Here is a 19,677-nt window from a genome sequence, read left to right as displayed (position 1 = left end):
ATCTTATGACCCCAGTTGACTTCCTGCCCCTGGGGCAGGGGGGCTGGACGCCATCTTCCAAGGTCCCTTCCAGCCCTAATGTCTACGAAATCTAAGAAGCTAGATGACCAAAAAAAGGTCTAGATTTAAAAAAAAAAAAAAATACCTCCCACCCCACAGAACACCAGCCAGGATGACTGAGGGAAGTGGCTTGGACAAATGTGACTAAGTTATTGTTGGGATCTAATTCAACTAGTTCTGTAACAGGCAAGTTTCCTATATGTAACCCTAGTTGCCTGTCTAATAGATTCCTCCTAGACCATAATGACTTGAAACATGAACGCACACACTTAATTTTTAAGGTATTTGTTCTCTGAAGAACAGTTCGTTCTCTGTGAACAATAAAAGGAATTTCAGGTCAGGATGGAAAAATTAAGTGCTAGCTCTCTGTAATTAAAGGGAGACTTGGAGACTCACAGGCTGTGCTACATTCCATCTTCAAGCATAGGAAAAAAAAATGACTGCAGCCAGTAGGGGACAAGTTACTGCAAACTCCATCTCCTGGGTCTTACAAAGTTTTGAACTCACTAGCTCCTAAGGGGCATAAAATAGCCAATTTCAATCCACCCCAGGAAGGGAAAGCTATTTCCAGCCCGCTGATTCCTGTTCTGGAGCACAAGACTGCATATTGGTTCTCGGATACTGCTCCCTCCCTAAGTTGTGCACACAAACTGTACTAGGGACCCAAGAGCAGGAGACATACATAACAATGCCACCCTTTAGAGAACAAAATACATTGCAGACGGATGAAGGTACAGATGTATTGCGCCATGATAGTCCATTTCTATGCAGTGAGCATGTTTATGCAATCAGAGTCCAAAATTCATTATGCCTGTATAGATGGCTGTGTGCATTTAAAAAGTTGGTTCCATTATTTGTATATGAATATGAAATCTGAAAGAGTTTGTCCACTGGAAAGCAAACAAGAGCATCCTATTTCATGGGAGGGAGAGGCTCTCACAGACACCCTACTCTGCCCAGCTCCAAGCAGTACTCTAGGTTAGTGCAGAGCTGTCTGCAACCTGAGAGCCCAGTTTTCTGGCATTCTCTCTCTGTTGTGCTGCACTAAAAGATCTCCTTTATGGCAGTGCCTTTGCCCCATGTCCTGCTACTGGGATTGGTATCAGGCCCATGGAGTTTAAATCTTCTCAAAGGTAAGAGCAGATCCTTCAGAGCAGGCAGTTTAAGTTCAATCTGTTTCTGAAAGAGAACACACAGGCATCAGAATACACTTCACATTACTGCAAATATTTGATAAGTCCCTGTGTAATACTAGGTGACCTGACACTAGATGGTTTTTCCTTGGAGTAGCATGTGGATTTTGTTGAAGGGAAGGTAGGAACTTGCACATCCTGACAGCAGCAGCTGCCTCAGGCAAAACTTCCTTTAACTGAGTGAATCTCCTTCCATACCACCCTGGATCAAGAATCCAATGAGATGGTAGGGCAGGGGGTGGGCAAAATATGGCCTGTGGGGCCCCTAAAAAATTTAGAAAATTAATATTAATCTGCCCTGGGCTGCCTGTCATGCAGCCCTCGATGGCTTGCCAAAACTCAGCAAGCGGCCCTCTGCCCAAAATAATTGCCCTCCCCTGTGATAGAGCAACCCTATCCAAGCCATCACAGCTGGAGGAGACTAAGCCAGTATGAGCTCTTCCAGCAGGAGGAGGAAGTAGCAGATACTTCCTAGTAGTGATACTGGTAGACTAGCAGAGAGAGAGCCCCCTCTAAGCATGCACAGCAAAGGTGTGTAAGGAACCCAGTCACGGCCACTGGGATAGAGAAGGGCATGCAAAGGTACCACACGGGCTAAGAAACAAAAAGGAAGTTGAAGGGAAAGGCTGGCTTAGGCCTCTGACAAGTGATCTAGTGGCAAACATAGCAAGGAAAGCTACTCCTCCCACCCCTCTCCAGCAACATCACTCACAGGAGCCAGCAATTGCATGCTCCTTTCATAGCAAGGATGAAGGAGCAGCTCCATCAAGCCCCAGGTAGCTGACCTGCTAAAAACAGAAGACCACAACGAATGCATATGATCTTATGGCACTGGCAGCCACCGTGCCCAGCAGTGCCACACACACTACCGTCTCATGGCCCTCCCAAAGACCCTGGTGCTAATGCTGGGGGCCCATCCTGTTCCCATCTCCCTGAAGGATTTCTCTCCTATCACCAGGTGCCTAACCACCCAGTACCTTCCTCGCCCTTCTCAAGACTCCCTGATCCACTTGACAGCACAGTAAACTTCAGTAGTACCTGCTTTCCTGTTATCCCTGTGCTACTGGTAAGCCTCTCAGTCAGATTGAGGACACTTGGTTGGGAAATTAAGTGCTTACATTCTGGGAAAGGATCCTGATTTTAAAAAAAGGGGGGTGGGGATGTAACCCTTTAGAAGTCTCTTAAGCCTAGCAGAGGTGGATAGAGACAGGAGCCTGGCTTTAGCTGGACATACCAAGGAGGCTTCATATCAGAAACTTAGTGGCGAAAGGATCAGCAGGAAGTTGCTTTAAGCAAATCACATCTGGGACATTACACACGAGGGTGAGGAGGGAGGCTGCATCATTCCCCATGCAGCAGGGACTCCGCCAACAAGGGAACAGTCCCCAGCTGTACCACTGGAAAGAGTTCCCCTTCTGAAAGATGAACCCTGGTGCTGGGCTGGGGCAGACGCTGTCCCAGCAGAGACCTGCTGAAAACCCAACCCTGCAGGATCTGAACATGTGTTCGAACCCAACAGTGCTCCAAACACTGCACCCTACATAAGGCCTTTGGTGCAGCAAAGGAAGTCAGGTTAGATATTAGGAAAAACCTCTCACTAGGAGGCTGGAACAGGCTACCCAGAAAGGTTGTGGACTCTCCATCCTTGGAGATTTTTAAGACCCAGCTGAACAAAGTCCTAGCTGAGATTATCTAGTTGCAGATGGTCCTGCTTTGAGCAGGGGGCTGGACTAGACTGATCTCCTGAGGCCCCCTCCACCCCTCATTTTCTATGATTGAGGTAATTTACAAATAGGGAGTGGGGGCAGGGCGGGGGGACTGTTTTATTTTACAGCTGGGGAAACTAAGAGACTTTTTGAAGGTCACGCATCAAGCCAGTGAGATCCTTGTAAGTGTGCTGTAAGGCACTGCACAACATTAGCTGCACTGTTAGGGCACACGCAGAGCTACGCAAGTCACAAGATAAACCTAGAGATTCCAAATGACGTCGAAACCATTCTGCCTTGCTGCGGGCTTTCACTACAGAGCTGCCCTATTGTTCTTCTGTCATCAAAAAACAGCGGAAAGCTAAGAGCTGGGGTTTTCTGAGGGGGACCTTAAGTCTAAGGGAGGCCTGGAATCTAAAAGGATTGAGAACCGCTGCTGTAGGGGCAGCAGGGCCTCTCTGCTTTGCTCCTCCCCCTAATTTAATTAGACATTGGCTTTCTCATCAGATCACTCTGAACAAGGAATCTTGGTACTAAAACCTCCCAAGACGCCCCGCTTGCTGGCATACTAAATAGCTCAGTGCTCTTTTATGTTTGCTTCTCGACGCTGCAACGAGCCTACTTACAAAACACCTCCGCAGCTGAACGATCAGTCGGGTACCTACCGAGCGGGACCGCGGGCTGCTGGCTGAACGTGTCCGAGGGGTCCGAGCTGCCTTCCTGGCCTCCGGGCTCCCAGGATTCGCTGTTCTCCGACACCTCAGAACAAGCGTCAGACGTCCCTTTTTGATTTCCTGCCGGATCTCCGGAGCTCGAACACCTGTCCTCGCTGCCGGTGTCAGACACGGCCCTGGTTTCCTCGTCCACCTTTACAGCAAACCACACCCTAACCCGCTGTGAATTCAACTGAGTTCTCTCACACAAGGTCTGCAGGTCGTCTTCACACAGCATCTTATGCTTCTTGTAATAGTCCTCAAGGAGCTCCTTGCTGTCTGGGCTGATTTCAGTTAGACCAGGAGGAAAGATCCCGCGCCTGTAGTTCTCATACCATTTCAACTGACCGTTTTTATAGCCGTATCGGCTATCTCCAAACCAGCGGATTACCTCCGCCCGCGGCAGGCCTGTCTGAGCAACAATGGCATCGTACTCTTGATTTGTTGGCCTCTGTGTCTGCACAAACATTTGCTTAAGCAAATGCCGCTGCTGGGCTGTTTTTTTTAAGTTTAATTTGGTTTTATGGGGGGTAGGCGGCCTGCTAGAAGGGCTGTCCCCTTTCTTATTTGCACTTAAACCCTGCAATTCATTTTTGCCATTGGATTCGGTCACTTTAAGGTTTTTCAGATTGATTTTAATAGGGCTGACTTTCCGCTCTGCTGCAGTTTGACTGCTGCCAGGCGTATCCACTGAACCATTTTCACTGGAGGCCCTCAGTTCATCGGAAGAGTCTTCCCCTTCTCCACAGTCATTCTCAACAACATCTTCCTCCTCTTGCTGAGCCATTTCATCCACCTTTTTGTTCTCCTCGGCCAGCTTTTTTTTCCTCCTCTCGGAGAACCAGCTATCAATTTCCCTCCTCGTCATCTTTGTTTCACTCCTCAAACGGTCCACTTCTTCCTCTGAAGGGAAAGGGTTTTGTGCAAAACTGCCTTCCAAAGCTTTGAGCTGCTCTGGTGCTCTCTCTTTGTATTTTGTTGGTGTGAAGTCAGGTGTCTGATGCCAAGATTGCCGCCTGGTGTGATGATGAGTCACAGGTGTTGCTGCAGCCATAGAGGTTAACTCCGTGCCTTTTGTTGATACAGGGAAGGTCATTTCAGTCAGCGAGTCTATTGTGTTATCTCCCACAAACATGCCTCTACCACCTTTCACGTTCCTGTTATGGTACCTCCTATCACTAAACCATTTTCGAACTTCCCTTGTAGAGAGGCCTGTAATTTTTGTCAACCGCTCAACTTCAGCATGGCCTGGGAATGGATTGCGACCAAAACTGCCCTTCAGTGCAGATAGCTGTTCATGGGACTTCTTATTTTTATACATGTTGGGATCCAAGAAAGCCTGTGAGGATATGGTAGGACATGCAGTTAGCAGAGACTGAGCAGTGTTGACCACTTTCACAGTAGATGCAGTATTTGAACACACTGTGTTGTGCTGTGTCACAGGCTGCAGTTTGGGAATAGAAGTCACTGTTAAAGTGAGAGAGGAATTGGTGCCTTTTAACTCATTTGTCATTATTGGCTGCGTAACAAGCAGCCCTCCTGTTCCTTCTGGTTGTCCAACCACATGTCCAGGCAAAGTTGCCTGAATAAGATGTGGGACACTGCTGGTGTTTGCAACTAGGGGTGTATTTAAAACTGTAATGGTAGGCTGTGGTACAGACTGGATAACCGTGTTGAACATTTTTTTCCGTGCATCTTCTATCTCCTCCGGTGACCAGCTGATGCCTTGTTTCAGCCTCTGGGCAGTAAACCAGATCTTAAGCTGTTCTTCTGGATACTTTGTCACGACAGTCAAGTAGCAAAGCTCAGCTTTTGTGGGATATGGGAACTTATGGAAAGAGTTTTTCAGGAAGCTGTTGGAGTCCATGGCCGCGTTGTATGTTGGAATGCTGCTCAGCGGAATCATTACCTTTGGAAGGGATTTGGATGTGGGTAGCTGTTGGTGTAATAGCGGCTGCTGTTGCAATGGTACAAGATGTGCAACACCTGTCTGCAAGACAGGCACGCTCCCTATTATGGAGCCATTGACTATGGGAGATGGTTTTGCAGAGCTTGGAACTGACTGGCTAACCGGCACAGACCCATTTGTGAACAGATGGTCGCCATTTTTCATCTCTGGTTCATTGGCAGACTGATTGCTTATGTTCTCCTTCAGCGTGTGAATCTTTTTGGCTTCAGTCTTACCTTTCATTATCTTCATAATGGGTGTTTTGGTAATGATGATTTCAGCTTGACTATCCACTCCTTCCCCAGGGATTTCCCCTGCAAGGTCTTGACTGCTGGTGGCATCACAGACGCTTTGCTCCACAGTAGTGCGATTGTCCTGCTTAACCACATTCCAGACAAAGCCAATTTCTCCAGCATGGCACTCTGCATTGTGTTGCAAGAGCCTTTCATGGCTTTTTGCCAGAAAACTGCACTCTGCGCACACCAACAAGGGGTCTTTGCTGAAGTCTAAGTGCTCAGAATCCATGTGCCCAAAGAAATGATTAACATCTTGACAGCCAAATTCACAATACTTACACACATAAGTATCGCCCTCTGCAAGACTTCGATGCCCATTAGACAATGTTCCATTATTGTTATGGTTAACAACAGTGTCACTAGCAGCCGGGGCTTCAGGACGCGTGTCCTGTTGTATTCCTCCACGATCATCTTCCACAACATCTGATTCAGTTTCCTGCAGCACCAGCTTTTTTACTGGTATCATGCAGGGAGTTGTGGATTTCCTTTTACTAGCCATCACTGCCACCAAGCCAGATGATTAATGCTTTTTTAAAAAAAAACATTTGCACGTATTCTGAGGTCTAGATTCCAGCAAATTCATGATGTCTGAAGACAGACTCTTGTCAAGTCTTTGAAGGATATTACACATGGTCTTGAACCTGAGGGAAAAACAGGAAAAAAAGTTACTACTCCTAATATTTGGCATAGCACATACCCATTACATTACAACTGCAATAATCCTCCTGTTTTTATTGTTTAAAAAGATCATTATTCTCATCTGCTAAAGGGGAGAGATTTTTGAAGCTGGAATTAATCTGACAGTCTTTTGACTGCTCACTTGGATGATTTTGTAGAACTGGCGAAAAGTTTCCGATAGAATGGCCATACCTGCCTATAACGTTGTATCAGGCTGGTGACACTTTTTCTACCCGCCTCGTATGAATCAAAGGACACCTTCCTTCGTGGGCCTAATACTTTCACTATTTTCCCTTGATAAAGGGTCTTCTCCTGCCTCTATCCTCTCGATTCTTCCAATAGCAGAAGTCCATAAAAACTGACAAAGTAGGACTGGCCATATCCTGATGTCCTGGTCACTGCAAAAATTCTGATATTTAAAAAAAGTTTCCAACTAGGAACAGTCCTTGAAATTTTTGCCACAGAGCAGGGAAACCTGGGCTCCTTGAGAGCTGGGGCCTCCAGGCTCTCAGCTATGAAGCTGTTTGCCAGGCAGGCTGCCACAGAGGCAAGCTGGCACCATCACAAGTAGGTTTCCCTAGGCAACCTGCCTAGTTTGTCAGTTTTGACAAAAATCAAAAACCCATTCTCACAGAATCTAGCCATTGCTTCACACTGGCGTTGGATAGTAGAAAAGCACCGTTGGAAATTTTCAGACCAGCTCAAGCACCAAACCTTGCACATGGAAACTGTGGACATGGTGCCAAGAAGGGCTGTAGGGTCACAGTTGGGATATCATGCTTTGATCATCCTTGGAGGAGCTCAGGAAAACTACACATCACTGATTAGATGTCATGTGGTTCACCTTCTCCCACGACTGCTTTGGCTTTTTGATTTCAACAGAATCTATCAATTCTACAAAAGTGGCAAAGGAGGGCAGGCTACAGAGATCAAGTGGAGTAAAATACATGCACACACCGCCCCTCAGATCCCCCCTCCGTCTGTCCCGCCGTACCCAGGAAAACGGCATGGCAATAGCTTTAAATGTTTAGACCAATCCAATCTATACAGTTGAGACTCTCCTTGCGGAAGTGCAATGCACCTATGACAACTCTTTTCTTGGTTCCTAGGCACAAGCAAGAGGAAAGATATTCAGCTCTAGCATTGAAAAAAAAATAACACATCTTGCTCACAGGTCACAATAATTTTAAATCCATCAAGTCCTGTGCTAGAGACTGGGACTGGACATTTCTTCAGGCACAATTTCATCTCCTGCCTGGCAGAGTTCACAATATGCACAGCAGATGCTCCATGCCTGAGATCACAACCCCGAGGGTAGTGAAATGGTTTGTTGTAGCTGGCATCTACTTGCTTAAATTTATCCAGATGACAAAGAAAACAGGAAATCTGAAGAAATTTTCTCCCTGAACCCCTCTTCCATCTGTTATTACAGTGCATTTGCACAAGAATAAGAATAGCAATTTCCAGATTGCAAGGTCACTTGGAAGTTCAGCACGAGTAAGGCTGGCCAAAGATTTTGTGCCAAACTACCAAGATTTGCAGGGGAATAGATAGAGCTTCATGAAAACAGTAATTACAACTAAACAGAAAAAAAAATCACAACTAAACTACAAACCTTTCAAGGGTGGCACTAAAAGCACTATGCACTGACAGACTAAGCCTGCTTAGATCAGATACTGGGAACAGATTTCATGCACAGAGACACGCAGATCACAAGCATTTGTTGGTTGCTCATGCAATACCTACTTTTTAATTATTTTTAAGTGAATTAATTCAGACATGGAGGACCAATGGTCCTAGCTGAAAGTATATCTCAGGAAGTGGAATTTAACCTCTGTAAGCTTGTCTTCAAAAAAAAAAAAAAAAAAAAAATGAATTAACAAAAGCATTTTTAAAAAATAAATGAACTCTGAAGAACCTGAGTCTGAGCGTTTAATACGAACACCAGCCATACACATACACAAATTTAAAACGCTGATGGGAAACCGTAACTTCCAGTTAATGTGGGCTGATCTGAGATTACAAAACAGTCCTGTAAATAGTATTAGTCATCAGCAAACTTGGCACCGGCAAAGGCTGTTTGCTATGCTCAAGCTGCCTAAAAAGCTATAAATCAGAAATGTATAACACTGTGATTCTGAATTGGCACATGTGAATTTCATGCTCCTGATACCCAGTTTTGTGGTATTTCTATCCCAACTTGCAGAGACTGCTTTTCCCTTAGTACTAACAAGGTGAACACTTGGGTAACTCCTAATGGGGTTGACCTTTCCAAGTCAGGTCAATGAGGAATGACAATAAGAACAGCCAAAAGACTACACAGATCGCTTTAAAGGTCTTAAGGATCATCAAGAGTAACGAAAGCAAGAGTAAAAATGAGCAGTCTCACTGCATGGATCTGCTCTGTATCGGGTCTCCTCACTTGACCATCTGAAGTCCTCACTACTGCTTAATCTTGTTTGACCCTAGATAGGTAACTTAGCTAGGTGAGAGTTAGCTGTATTCTTTGCAAATATGTGCATTTTCAACAGAATCGTTATTAACAGAGTTCCAGTTACAGAATCTCTATTACCGGAGATGATGCAAGAGCCAGACACATCCCACGCTGTGTTTCTAAGTTGGCAGATAGATAAAAATCATCTTTTTAATTCTCAGCTGAATAAACTTGATACAAAGAAACGAAGACAAAGACCCCTGTTGTGTCATTTTTACGGTCACTCTTCAGAGTATTTAATCAGTACTACTTGAGCTTAGTATACTTGAAATACTTTACCCACCTATGAAGAAACTACAAAGCATTGCCACATATGGTTACTTCATTTACCAAAGTTTAATGTTTACACAAGCAAATTCTGCCAAAGTCCCAACTGGAGAGATAAGTAGGTTTGAGATGTCAGAGCATCCACACATTGGGTCAGATACAAAATATTAACTTCACACAAAGTGAAGATATCAAATTTATCTTGAAAACCGTTCTGGTGGTAACTCAGTAGCAACTTTAATCAAGTGCACTGTTTGTCTATTCCTTTTCCAGGGAAAAGTTACAAAACCCAACATAGATTCTCAGCTGCGTGCGACATGTATATTGACTAAATCAAAACATCAGTAGCGTGTTCTCAATGCTGTCCATCCTACAACACCTGCTAACACTCCTGTGCATTTGCAATTTAAAACGTAATTGATTCTATATGACATCCCTTTTAAGTATCCTAGTAGCAAGTAACATTTTTTTAAAGAAAGTGTTCATTAATAATATAGTTAATAAACCATTGTTAAATTAAAAACTGACACAAAAAATAGAACCTTACCATGATTCTTATGGTACATTCCCATGAGCGTGCACGTGGAGGGGTGTGCGTTCCCTGTGAGACAAATATCAGTGGCACATTTTTGTGCCATTGTTATTTGTCCTATGGCTTGCCCCTGCACATGTGCTCTGGTGTGTGGCAAATTGCCCCGGGTGGGGTAGGGAAGGCTGGGGCCAGCCCAGCAGCCTTAGAGCCTTAGAGCTCTGCCTGGCCAGGCTCCCTTTCTGGTGTTACACATTGCTATCACATGCACTGCACCGTTTCTTATAGCAGTGGTTTTTGTTCTTGGTTTTTGTTTTTTTTTTTGGGGGGGGGAGGGGTTGTTGTTTTTTGTTTGTTTGTTTGTTTTGGGGGGGTTACAGCAGAATCTTTCAGCATCAAAAAAACCTGCTGTGCTGCAAATTAGCAGTCGTGGCAAACATGCACGTGCACTATGTGTGGTTTGCAGCATCACAAACTGCACATTTGCACTCGTGAGGATGAGCCCTTAATGTTTTGCACTAAAGTCATGCATTCAAATGGGAGCTTTATAGCTTACAAAATGGGCCCTTTGATAGAAAGTGAAACATTAGCAGAAGGAACTATAAACCCCACAGTTACAAGAATAACAGAAGACAATGACTACTGCTTTCCTAAAAGCTGACAATTTCCATTTAATTTATACCTACTTAATAAGGAGCATAGCTCTACCCACTAAACAGGTGAAGTCTACTGAGTGAGCCACTCTTGCTGGCTACACTGCTTCCACAATCCTTTCTAGTGAAAGGAAAATCCCACAATCCTACAAATCCCAGTGTCTCCTGACAGTGGGACAGACTAGCAGTTCATCATTTGCTGAGAAGCAGGATCAAAAATAAGATACTTAACAGTTTGAGACTGTTTTAAATTAACTCATATTACCCTTAGGTTCAGCAAGGTGTTGGGGTAGGTGGAATGCACATAAAGGCCGCTTAACCCGGGAATTAAAACTACTGAACTTCTCTAAATATTTACATTGGCGTAGAAGTTTGTTCCTAAACAACAAGTTTAGCTCCCCTTTCTGCCACTGCCTTTCACCAACAACCCCCCTATTGTTCTTTGCAGGGAGATTCAGCAGTGTCTAGAGACCAAGCAAACTGAGCGTTACCATTTCAGAGAATTTATTTTATATGGATTAAGAAAAAGGTTTCCAAATATGCACTGTCAAACATGAACTTTCAGCTTCCCTCCCCGCCCCAGCTCCGCTGGATTTAACTGGTTTGGTTTTAAAATGTTTCAGTGAATTAATGAGTTGTGTTGTTAATGCAAAACATTCATTCCAACCAATGCCAAGCTCCCCAATTAAAAGATTAATTTGAGACCTTGCGCAAACCTTGCCCAGAGACCAGAAAACAAACCAAAAAAAAAAAAAAAAAAAGAACCTAACAGGCACCAGAACCACATGGATCGTACACGGTAGCTACTGCCCTGCCACTACAGTTCAGGAGATGGTAAGAAAACTATGCTATCTGTGCTAAAAGCATTATGGCCGTGACAACTTTTAAACTTGCCGGCAAAGATTTTAGGGATATAGGAACCCCTTTTTGCAGCACTGTAATTTTAGACACAAATTCACTTTGGTACTTGACATGTCTTTGCCTAGAAAATGTTCAATTAAAAAACAAAAACAGCTCTTTTGCTAATCCTTCATCTTCCTGCTAAACAAACACCCCTCAAGTAAGAAAAAAAATTGATATTTCTGTCTTGTACAAAGACAAACACAATATTGGCACTTAAATACCAGTGGTTTGTTTATACCGAAAATGTGTAGGCCCAGGCTTGAGCAGTATTATGGTTATTTTTAAAAGAAGGAAAGTTAACATTTGAGAAGTTTTTAACTGTGGTTTTACTACAATAAGCTTCAGGGTTTTTTTAATCCTAAGAGCTTCATTTCACTTAGGGATGATCCCCAGAGGACTCACCCAAGTATAATCCTAGATGTCTGTCAATAGTTAGTGATATAAACTGGCCTGAATGAAATACAACTTTGAAGAGCCAACACCTTTCAACTCCCCTAGGCATCTGGAACCTTTAAGGTGCCAAAATGAAACGTTTCATAGAAAATTCCCTACTTTACAAAGCACCTCTCTAACAGTTACAAGCACTTTACCTCCTAACAGGCTCAAGAAGGGCATGGCTCATCCGGCATGAACTACCTGCTGTAGGTAAAGAGAACTGTTTCAGTCCATCGTATTTACACTGGCCCCCAACATGGAAGGAAAACAATATATTCTTGCGAGCGCAAGTGAGGAGGGAAAGCATGCATGTGCCAGCTCTCTGTAGTCTGTACTCCATCTACCAGCCAGGGATGTTTCAGGGCCTGTTCTCCACAGTTAGTCATTAACATTCCCCTGCATGCAGACCAGCCCATGACAAATCCCACAAGGAGGTCATCAGTCAAATTAATTATCCTGCTTGCTGCCAGTGCATGTACCAATTTAGTGAAGAGGGGGAAGGGCAGGAGTTACGAAGGGATAAAACTAAGGCCTGCTCTATACACAAGAAGCTGCACTGATTTAACCCAAATACTTATTAAGCTGCATAGACTAACCTAGATACAGAGCAGCGTCAGGGTTAACCTCTCAGTGCGGCAAGTAGAGGCCTTTCACAGCTCTAAGCACAAATCCCAACCTCCTGTCTGTGGCCATAAGTGGGGACTTTCTTTTAGCCAACCCAATGTGTTTGGCCTAGGAGAGAGATCACAGACATTCTCCCCACCCCAACCCCAGGACTGTGTCATGTTAGACTGAGCAAAAATCCAGGCCCTTGACCATGGGCCCTGCTCTCTGCTGCCAAAGGAAGATCTCACCAGCTCGAGTCACACAGGGAAGATTACCCCCCTAGATCCTGCTACGTGAAATGAAACTAGGGTCTCTTCAGTTTACTGTGTGCTGCTGACTTCTCTTTTGTAGCACACGGTTATATTTTTTTGGTCTACAGTACTGCATGTGCAGCCTGCACTACAAATGACAGTTCCTAGCCCAGGTTACTCAGAGATTGGAATTTGATATTAGAGCTTAATGGCTCACAAATAATTTGGTAAGCAGCACAATTCCAGCTTCTGCACAATCAGCTCACCCTAACACAATGGCAGCTTACTGCTGTCCAGCCTTGTAGATAAAACAATACATACTAAACCCAACAGTCCCCATTTCCACCATGTGCATGCTGCACAAAAGCCACCACCCTAGCACCACCTTTCTCCAAACCAAGAACAGGACCATCTCAGTCACTCATTTTCTATCGGATGGCTCAGAAAGTAGAAGTTTTCCAGCTTCCAAAGGGGTGCGATTAATCTTCCAGGTCCAGATTAATCTTGGCCATTGTCAGAGTCTGACAGTAGGGCTTGGATCTTTTAACAGGCAGCAAGCACTCTGTGGAGCTGGTTAAGCATTCACAGATAAGTGCTCACTGCCAACTGAATATCAGAAGCATATAAAGAGGGCACTGATTTCATGATAGGCATGTCCAACACCTAGTATAAACAGGGACTCAACCTGGTCAAAGTCTCTAGGTGCTCCTCTAATATTAGTCCTAAATAATACTGGGAAAAACTCTTACATCCCCAATGGAAAGGCGGCATACTAGCCTTGCGCTAATTAAACCATGCTGGGAGTTGCAGAACCTTATCACCAAGTCTCTAGTTCTGCCTGGGGAACAAGAACTTGCTACAGACAGATGCTGACCACAAGTTGCCAAGTGGCCACAGGCAGGATGGAAGAGAGGCATTTCCAGGAAAGTCATTGTGCAGAACAAAGATTTCCAAGGTCCAGATTTCTGAAAGGAAGAAATGCCAGTTTGTTAGTCCAGTACCCTATGGTGGAACTGAAATGAGTTCACTCTTTGCAATGCATATTGTGCCCCAAAACAGCACAACATCTCATTTCCAGCACAGTGCTTCTGGATTATTTCATTCACGATGCCCTTCTGCAATTTGTTAGTTTAAAAGATGACGTTACATTCTGGCTTAGTATCAACTATCATTTCCTAACTAACTTACTGTTACTGTAGGTGACGCAGGCGCTGCAGACATAAGTGTCAAGTCACAAAACAGGATTGGCAGTTCAGAATAATACGGATTCTGACCCCTCTTCCAACCCCCAATCCTCCAGGCTTGGTTTAAGATTACTCTCCCGTATTTCAATATGATCTCTTTTGCAGCTTTCTGAATACGATCGTTTATGGCAATGTTTTTGTGCTCACTGAACTGGCTCATTCTTTCAGTAGAACAAACTGTTCCATGTTGAGGCAGGAGTTGGCTGTGTTTTAACAAAGGATTTTTTCCCCTTCTGACAGTGTTTTGCAAAAGACTCAAAATCAGCTTGTAGCCAAGTTACAAAAGGTCAGCAGAGACTAGTCAGGCAATGGGTGTAGTTCCTGTATGTCACAGCTAGTATAGGAAATGGGTGGGGACAAAATGTATGAAATTTCCATTCGAAATAATGTCTACCTAGATATCAACGGGGAAACAGGCTTTTACACAGATATATATATACACACTTGTGAGCCTGAAAGCCCACAATTTCTGTTCTGGAAGACTGGGCTTGTTAGGACAGGTTGAGGTAGATTAATCGCCATGGTCATCCATCTGAGTGTGTGAATGACAGCCACTTAAGCAGTCATGGTAATAAGAAAAGCAGTGCTCTAGGGTTTATTTTCCCCTGAGCTATTTTAAAGGCCTGCTGCCCTTATTTCTCCTAGTCAGCAAAATGACGATTCACAAGGCCAACAGTTTGCCTTGAAAAGTCAAATGCTGGCACAAGCCTGAGGAAAATGGCTTCCATCATGGGAAGCTTTGGTGTAGTTGTGGGTTCTAGCGTCTCCCTCACCCTGCACAACTTGTAGGGAGGTTCCTGTAGATGCAGACCTTCCTTCCAGGTGTGCACAGGTTCACCAGCAGGGCTGTTCTACCCAGTCAATCTTCCTCTCTAGACAGGACAAATGCACTGTGATTGGAGCCTCGCTTGGGCTGCATGGATATGTTTCATACATGCATGCATCCTTTTTTAACAGTAAATTATGAATAGCCAAGAAGTGAAAAAGTAACATTGTATGCGACAAAGGAAGAGATGGGCAAAACCAAATTTCTATCTGCTTTAATAATCATGAAGCTCTCAGGCCTAAAACACAAACATCTGGTTTACATTCTCTTCAACCATGACTAAGGGATGCTGGAAACAGATTTGCCCTCTCTTCTACTGGGCTCCTATACAACTAGTATCACAGATTATATCACTGCTCAAATGCGTCAAGCCAACTGGGTTCAGTTTTCTTCTATGGTCATCAATCTCAGTGTTCAGGATTATTATTGGAATTGCCTTGGATCCCAGCCATAAACCTGACCTCAGTGTGCTAGGTATCCTATGGACCCAGAAGAGGACGACTGTCCCTAGACTTCCAATTCCTCTGCCAGCACATAATGTTTAAAGTTTTCACAGTACTCACAGCATCTCTGAAGAGTAAAGAAGAGAGAGAAATCCTTAGCCACTGACATGCACCCACTTTGAGGACTGAAAGGTAGGGTGCACCGATAAGAGATTTTGGGAGCTGATACCGATAGCCGATTTTTAAGGAGGCATATCAGCCGATACCAATCCAATTTCTCACACAGCTGCATGCAGCTGGTAAGTCTGTTGTGGTGAAAGGAGAGGGAGGAGGGAAGGGGTGTGGGGGAGCAGATCAACGCCTCCCACGGAGGGAGGAGTGGGCTGGGGCAGAGTGAGCACAGGATGGAGCCGCAGCTTGTCTAGGTGCGGGGGTCCTGCTGCTGCTCCCACTGCTCATCTGGGAAGGCACAGGGGGTTGTGAGGTGTGTGCCCCTGGATCTATACAGGGAGGAGGGTTACTGGGGGGGCTACAGCCACCACAAATTTTGCCGTAGCCTGCCCCCCCCCCAAGTGCCACCACCTGCCCTGAGTGCAGCGCAGCATGGCCCACAGCCCACAGCTGCAGCCTGCCTAGCCCGCCCCGTACAGATCTGGGGGCACATGCTCCACCATGCCCTCCTGGATGAGCTGTGTTAGCAGGGGTGGGAGCCACTGGATGAGCCACCAGATTAGTGGCGCACAGCAGTGGGAGTTGCCCCCCAGACGAGCCACAGCTCTGTCCTGCACCCGCTCCACCCCAGCTGGGCAGCGCCTAACCCAGCCCCAGTCCCACTCCTTCCCTCATCATGGGGGGCATTGATCTGTCCCCCATGCCCCTTACCTACCCCCTCCCCTTCCACCACAAGAGACTTACGAGCTGCACACAGCTTTCCACGCTGCCAGGCTGTGCTCCTCACTGCCTATGTGCCGTACTGCAGATGCACACACACACGAGCATTTATTGGCCAAATTATCGGCCACTTCAGACCGATTTAGTCAATCTTCTTTATATCAGTGCTGATCTGATATCAGACCAATGTATCAGTGCACTTCTGCTGAACGGGATGGAGGTTTAATGATGTGCCCCCACATTACAAAACAGCTGACATAAGCGAAGCCTACTGCATCCAATTAAATTGAAAAGGGAAAATAGGGACACCAGTGTAATTCTAGAACAGGGATTTAGAATAATTTAATGAGCCTGCTCGTCAAAAAGCTCAGCAGGAGGTTTTTCATTGCCTTAAATGATTAAGATCCTGCTCTTGAGACTCAGGCAACAAGAACGCGAGTGCTTTATGGTCACTGCAAGCTCAGGACCAAATTTTCTGAAGAACTCAGCTCTCCTGTTAGCTTCTGCATAAGGGGCACCCCCCACAGTGCTCAGCATCCAGCAGTTCTCACTATTGCATGCAAGGACAGATACTGAAAGGGCACAGTACCCAAAAGACGAAGCAGCTTTGAAAATCTGGCCCCTTGCTCAGGTGCCCGAATGGAAGTGGAGATTGTTGGAAAATCTAGTCCCCATCACAAGTGCTGACGTTTCTGAAAATCCCACTCACAGTGTACACCACTGCCTGGTGCGCTGATTCATCACTGACTCCCAGAAGACAGCCTGCTCCTGAATCATCCACACCATCTCCAGCAACACTAGTGCATGTCTTTCATGTTGCTCTGTCAAGGAAAGAAATTGGATCAGACCCTATCTTCCATTGCTTCTTGGATGCAATCACAAGGTGAAGACCAATGGTCAATTCCTCCAACTAGGTCTACACTGCAAATCAGAGGTGCAAATGTAAAAATCAAGTAGATTAACTCAAGCAGGCTTTAACTGAGCTAGCTTGAGTGCAAGTGGCAGTGGACAGCAACACAACAATGCCAAACACCCAGGGTCTCAGGTGGGATTGGGTACCCCCTGCTGAAATGGCATCACTGCTATTATTACCCAGTCTAGTTAAATTAATGCTAGCTTAGGTACATCTGCATATGTTGCAGTTAAGCTTCCTGAAAGCAGTGTAGCCATAACCTCTGACTCTAAACTCAAAACAGCTGATAATGATTTTTTTAGTGAGGGCAGCATTCAAGAGAAACTGGCCTGCTAATGATTTCTCCCTCTTTCAAAGCGCCTCTATTTCTCTTATGATTGACAAGAGACAGATGGGTTTTCATTTCAGACTTCAATGGGCAAAACCTTCGAACTAGAATCCAGCACCATGGGAACCAAAGAGTACTTCATTTCAGCTTTGTTTGTGTTTTGAAAACTATTTGCATTTGAAATAATTGTCCATCCACTGTAATTTGGATGACTCGCAGTGGAGAACAGAGTTTAGCGTTATTCATAATGTGAACCTTGCCTGGCACAGCTTCCCACTTTCTCTGACAATTCAGAATGACACTTGGAATCAATTATCCTTACACAGGAGAGTCAATTATTTTTTTTTAATTGAAAACTCGTTCTTTTTAGGGGTCAGCTGTGAGGTACAGGTGGTCCCTAGTTATTTACTGCCAAAGCTAAAGGCACTTTCTGTACTATCAGCACACAGACATTTAAAATTACAATTACTGTGGAAAGGGGACAAAACAAATCACATTTTTTAATCCTTCCTAGGGGATTCAACAGATCTTTCCCAGGCTTATCCTCACCTTATTTCATAGTAGCTAAGGTCAGGAGGGACCTGAAAAGATCATCTAGCCTGACCCCCTGCCACAGGCAGGAACGAATGCTGGGTTCACAAGACCCCAGACAGGTGGTCAGCCAACCTCCTCTTGAATTTGCCCAAGGTAGGGGTGAGGACCACTTCCCTGGGAAGCTGGTTCCAGATTTTGGCCGCCCAAACTGTAAAATATTGCCTTCTGATCTCTAAACTAAACCTAGTCTCCATCAGCTTATTACCATTGTTCCTCATCACCCCAGGTGGTGCTGGGGAGAATAGGGCATTACCTATATGCTGTTGATTTCCCCTGATGACTTTGTAGGCAGCCACCAGACCCCCTCCCTCAGCCTCCTCTTGCTGAGGCTGAACAGGTTCAGGTCCCTCTCACCAAGTTGGTGGCCCTCCTCTGAACTCTCTTCAGGCTGGCCACATCCTTTTTAAAGTGTGGTGCCCAGTACTGGACACAGTACTCCAATTGTGGCCTGACCAAAGTCACATAGAAGGGGCGTATCACCTCTCTGGACCAGCTTGAGATACATCTTTGGATACATAATAAGGTATGGCTGGCCTTGCTGGCTGCAGTCTGGCATTGGCGGCTCTTGTTCATCTTGGAGTCAATAATGACTCCAAGATCCCTTTCCACCTCTGTGTTTTCAAGAGGGGAACTCCCCAGGCTGTATGCATGCTGTGGATTCCTTCTCCCAAGGTGCAGGACCCTGCATCTGTCTACGTTGAACCCCATCCTATTCTCATCTGCCCACTTTTGTAGTCTGTCTAAATCTATTAACTGAATAGATTAATGTGGACAGCTATTTAAAAATGCCTTAGCGCGAAATTGAAGCAGAATAATTTAGTCATATTCTGAAAACCAAGGAGAGATAGATTTCTGTTTTTCAATGTCTGCCAGTATTCTGTTGCCCAACTCTTTTGGCTGATTGAACCAGAAAGTGAATGTTTGTGGCCTCTGCCTTCACAGTGCTCATAAATCAAGCACTTGGCCAGCATCATGTACGTTTCCAAAATATTGGCAATGCTCAGCCAAGGACGCATTTGGCATCTACGTACCATCCTTTGCATGGAGCTCAGAGCAGGCCCTGACCCATTATGAGCACCACCAAGTAAAAGTAAACCAGACTGGGCCCAGGGTGAACTAGATGATCTGTCACCTGCCCTGGGCTGGGGAGGATATGCCAGTCTCTGTGGCCAGGTAAGTATTTGAGCTTTCTCTGGAAACTCAACTAGTGCCTCTTCTTACTCCATGGAATATGAGCTTGCCAAGCCATTTCATCTATGCCACTGAACAGCTGTTTGATGGAAGCAGCTTTTTGCATATATATGGGGCAAACAAGAGAAATGTTAAAGAACTGTGACAGTCCATTTAAAGGATTTTGGTTTTTGAACTGGTTTCCCAGAAACCTTGCTGTCAACTACCCATGTACTAATTTACTTGTGGATCACAGTGCTTTACTAGGGAGAATTCAGGCCTGCTGGCAGAATTGCTTCCTAATCATTTATTAGTAAGTATATATCCCTATGAATTGTCACAACTATAAAGCCTCCTCTTTATAGTCAAAGCTCTGTACAATAGAATTTATTATTTTTATGCTTTGCAGACACCATTACAAGGGACTTAAATGTGCAGTTTGGAAGAATTAAAATCTGAACACCACCCCATTACTCAATTTAGGACTTTTTTGTTTTTGAGAGGAGCCAGACAGAATTAATATTACATTTCCCTCT

General features: G+C 44.9%; 1 protein-coding gene across 2 annotated transcripts in view; it reads right to left on the bottom strand.

Moving 5' to 3' along the window:
• Positions 1 to 137: 137 nt before the first annotated feature.
• The window catches only part of ZHX3 (zinc fingers and homeoboxes 3), a 62,033-nt gene continuing 42,493 nt past the window's right edge, over positions 138 to 19,677 (bottom strand). Inside the window, exons 3-4 of one of the 2 annotated variants that reach the window (XM_019539646.1) lie at positions 3,625 to 6,557; positions 138 to 1,239 (exon numbers count right to left, since the gene is read on the bottom strand). In XM_019539646.1, coding sequence (XP_019395191.1) covers positions 1,229 to 1,239; positions 3,625 to 6,415 — 2,802 coding nt within the window. In that variant the 5' untranslated portion in view covers positions 6,416 to 6,557 and the 3' untranslated portion in view covers positions 138 to 1,228. Of the gene's footprint in view, positions 1,240 to 3,265; positions 6,558 to 19,677 lie in introns of those variants that run through there. The other variant, XM_019539645.1, reaches the window with a different exon arrangement.

This window comes from Crocodylus porosus, unplaced genomic scaffold (genome assembly GCF_001723895.1).
Source record: "Crocodylus porosus isolate Cpor-Errol unplaced genomic scaffold, CroPor_comp1, whole genome shotgun sequence".
In the NCBI taxonomy this organism is placed as follows: Eukaryota; Metazoa; Chordata; order Crocodylia; family Crocodylidae; genus Crocodylus; species Crocodylus porosus.
The sequence above is the reverse complement of the archived record's forward strand: the minus strand, read 5'-3'. Positions and strand labels throughout refer to the sequence as shown.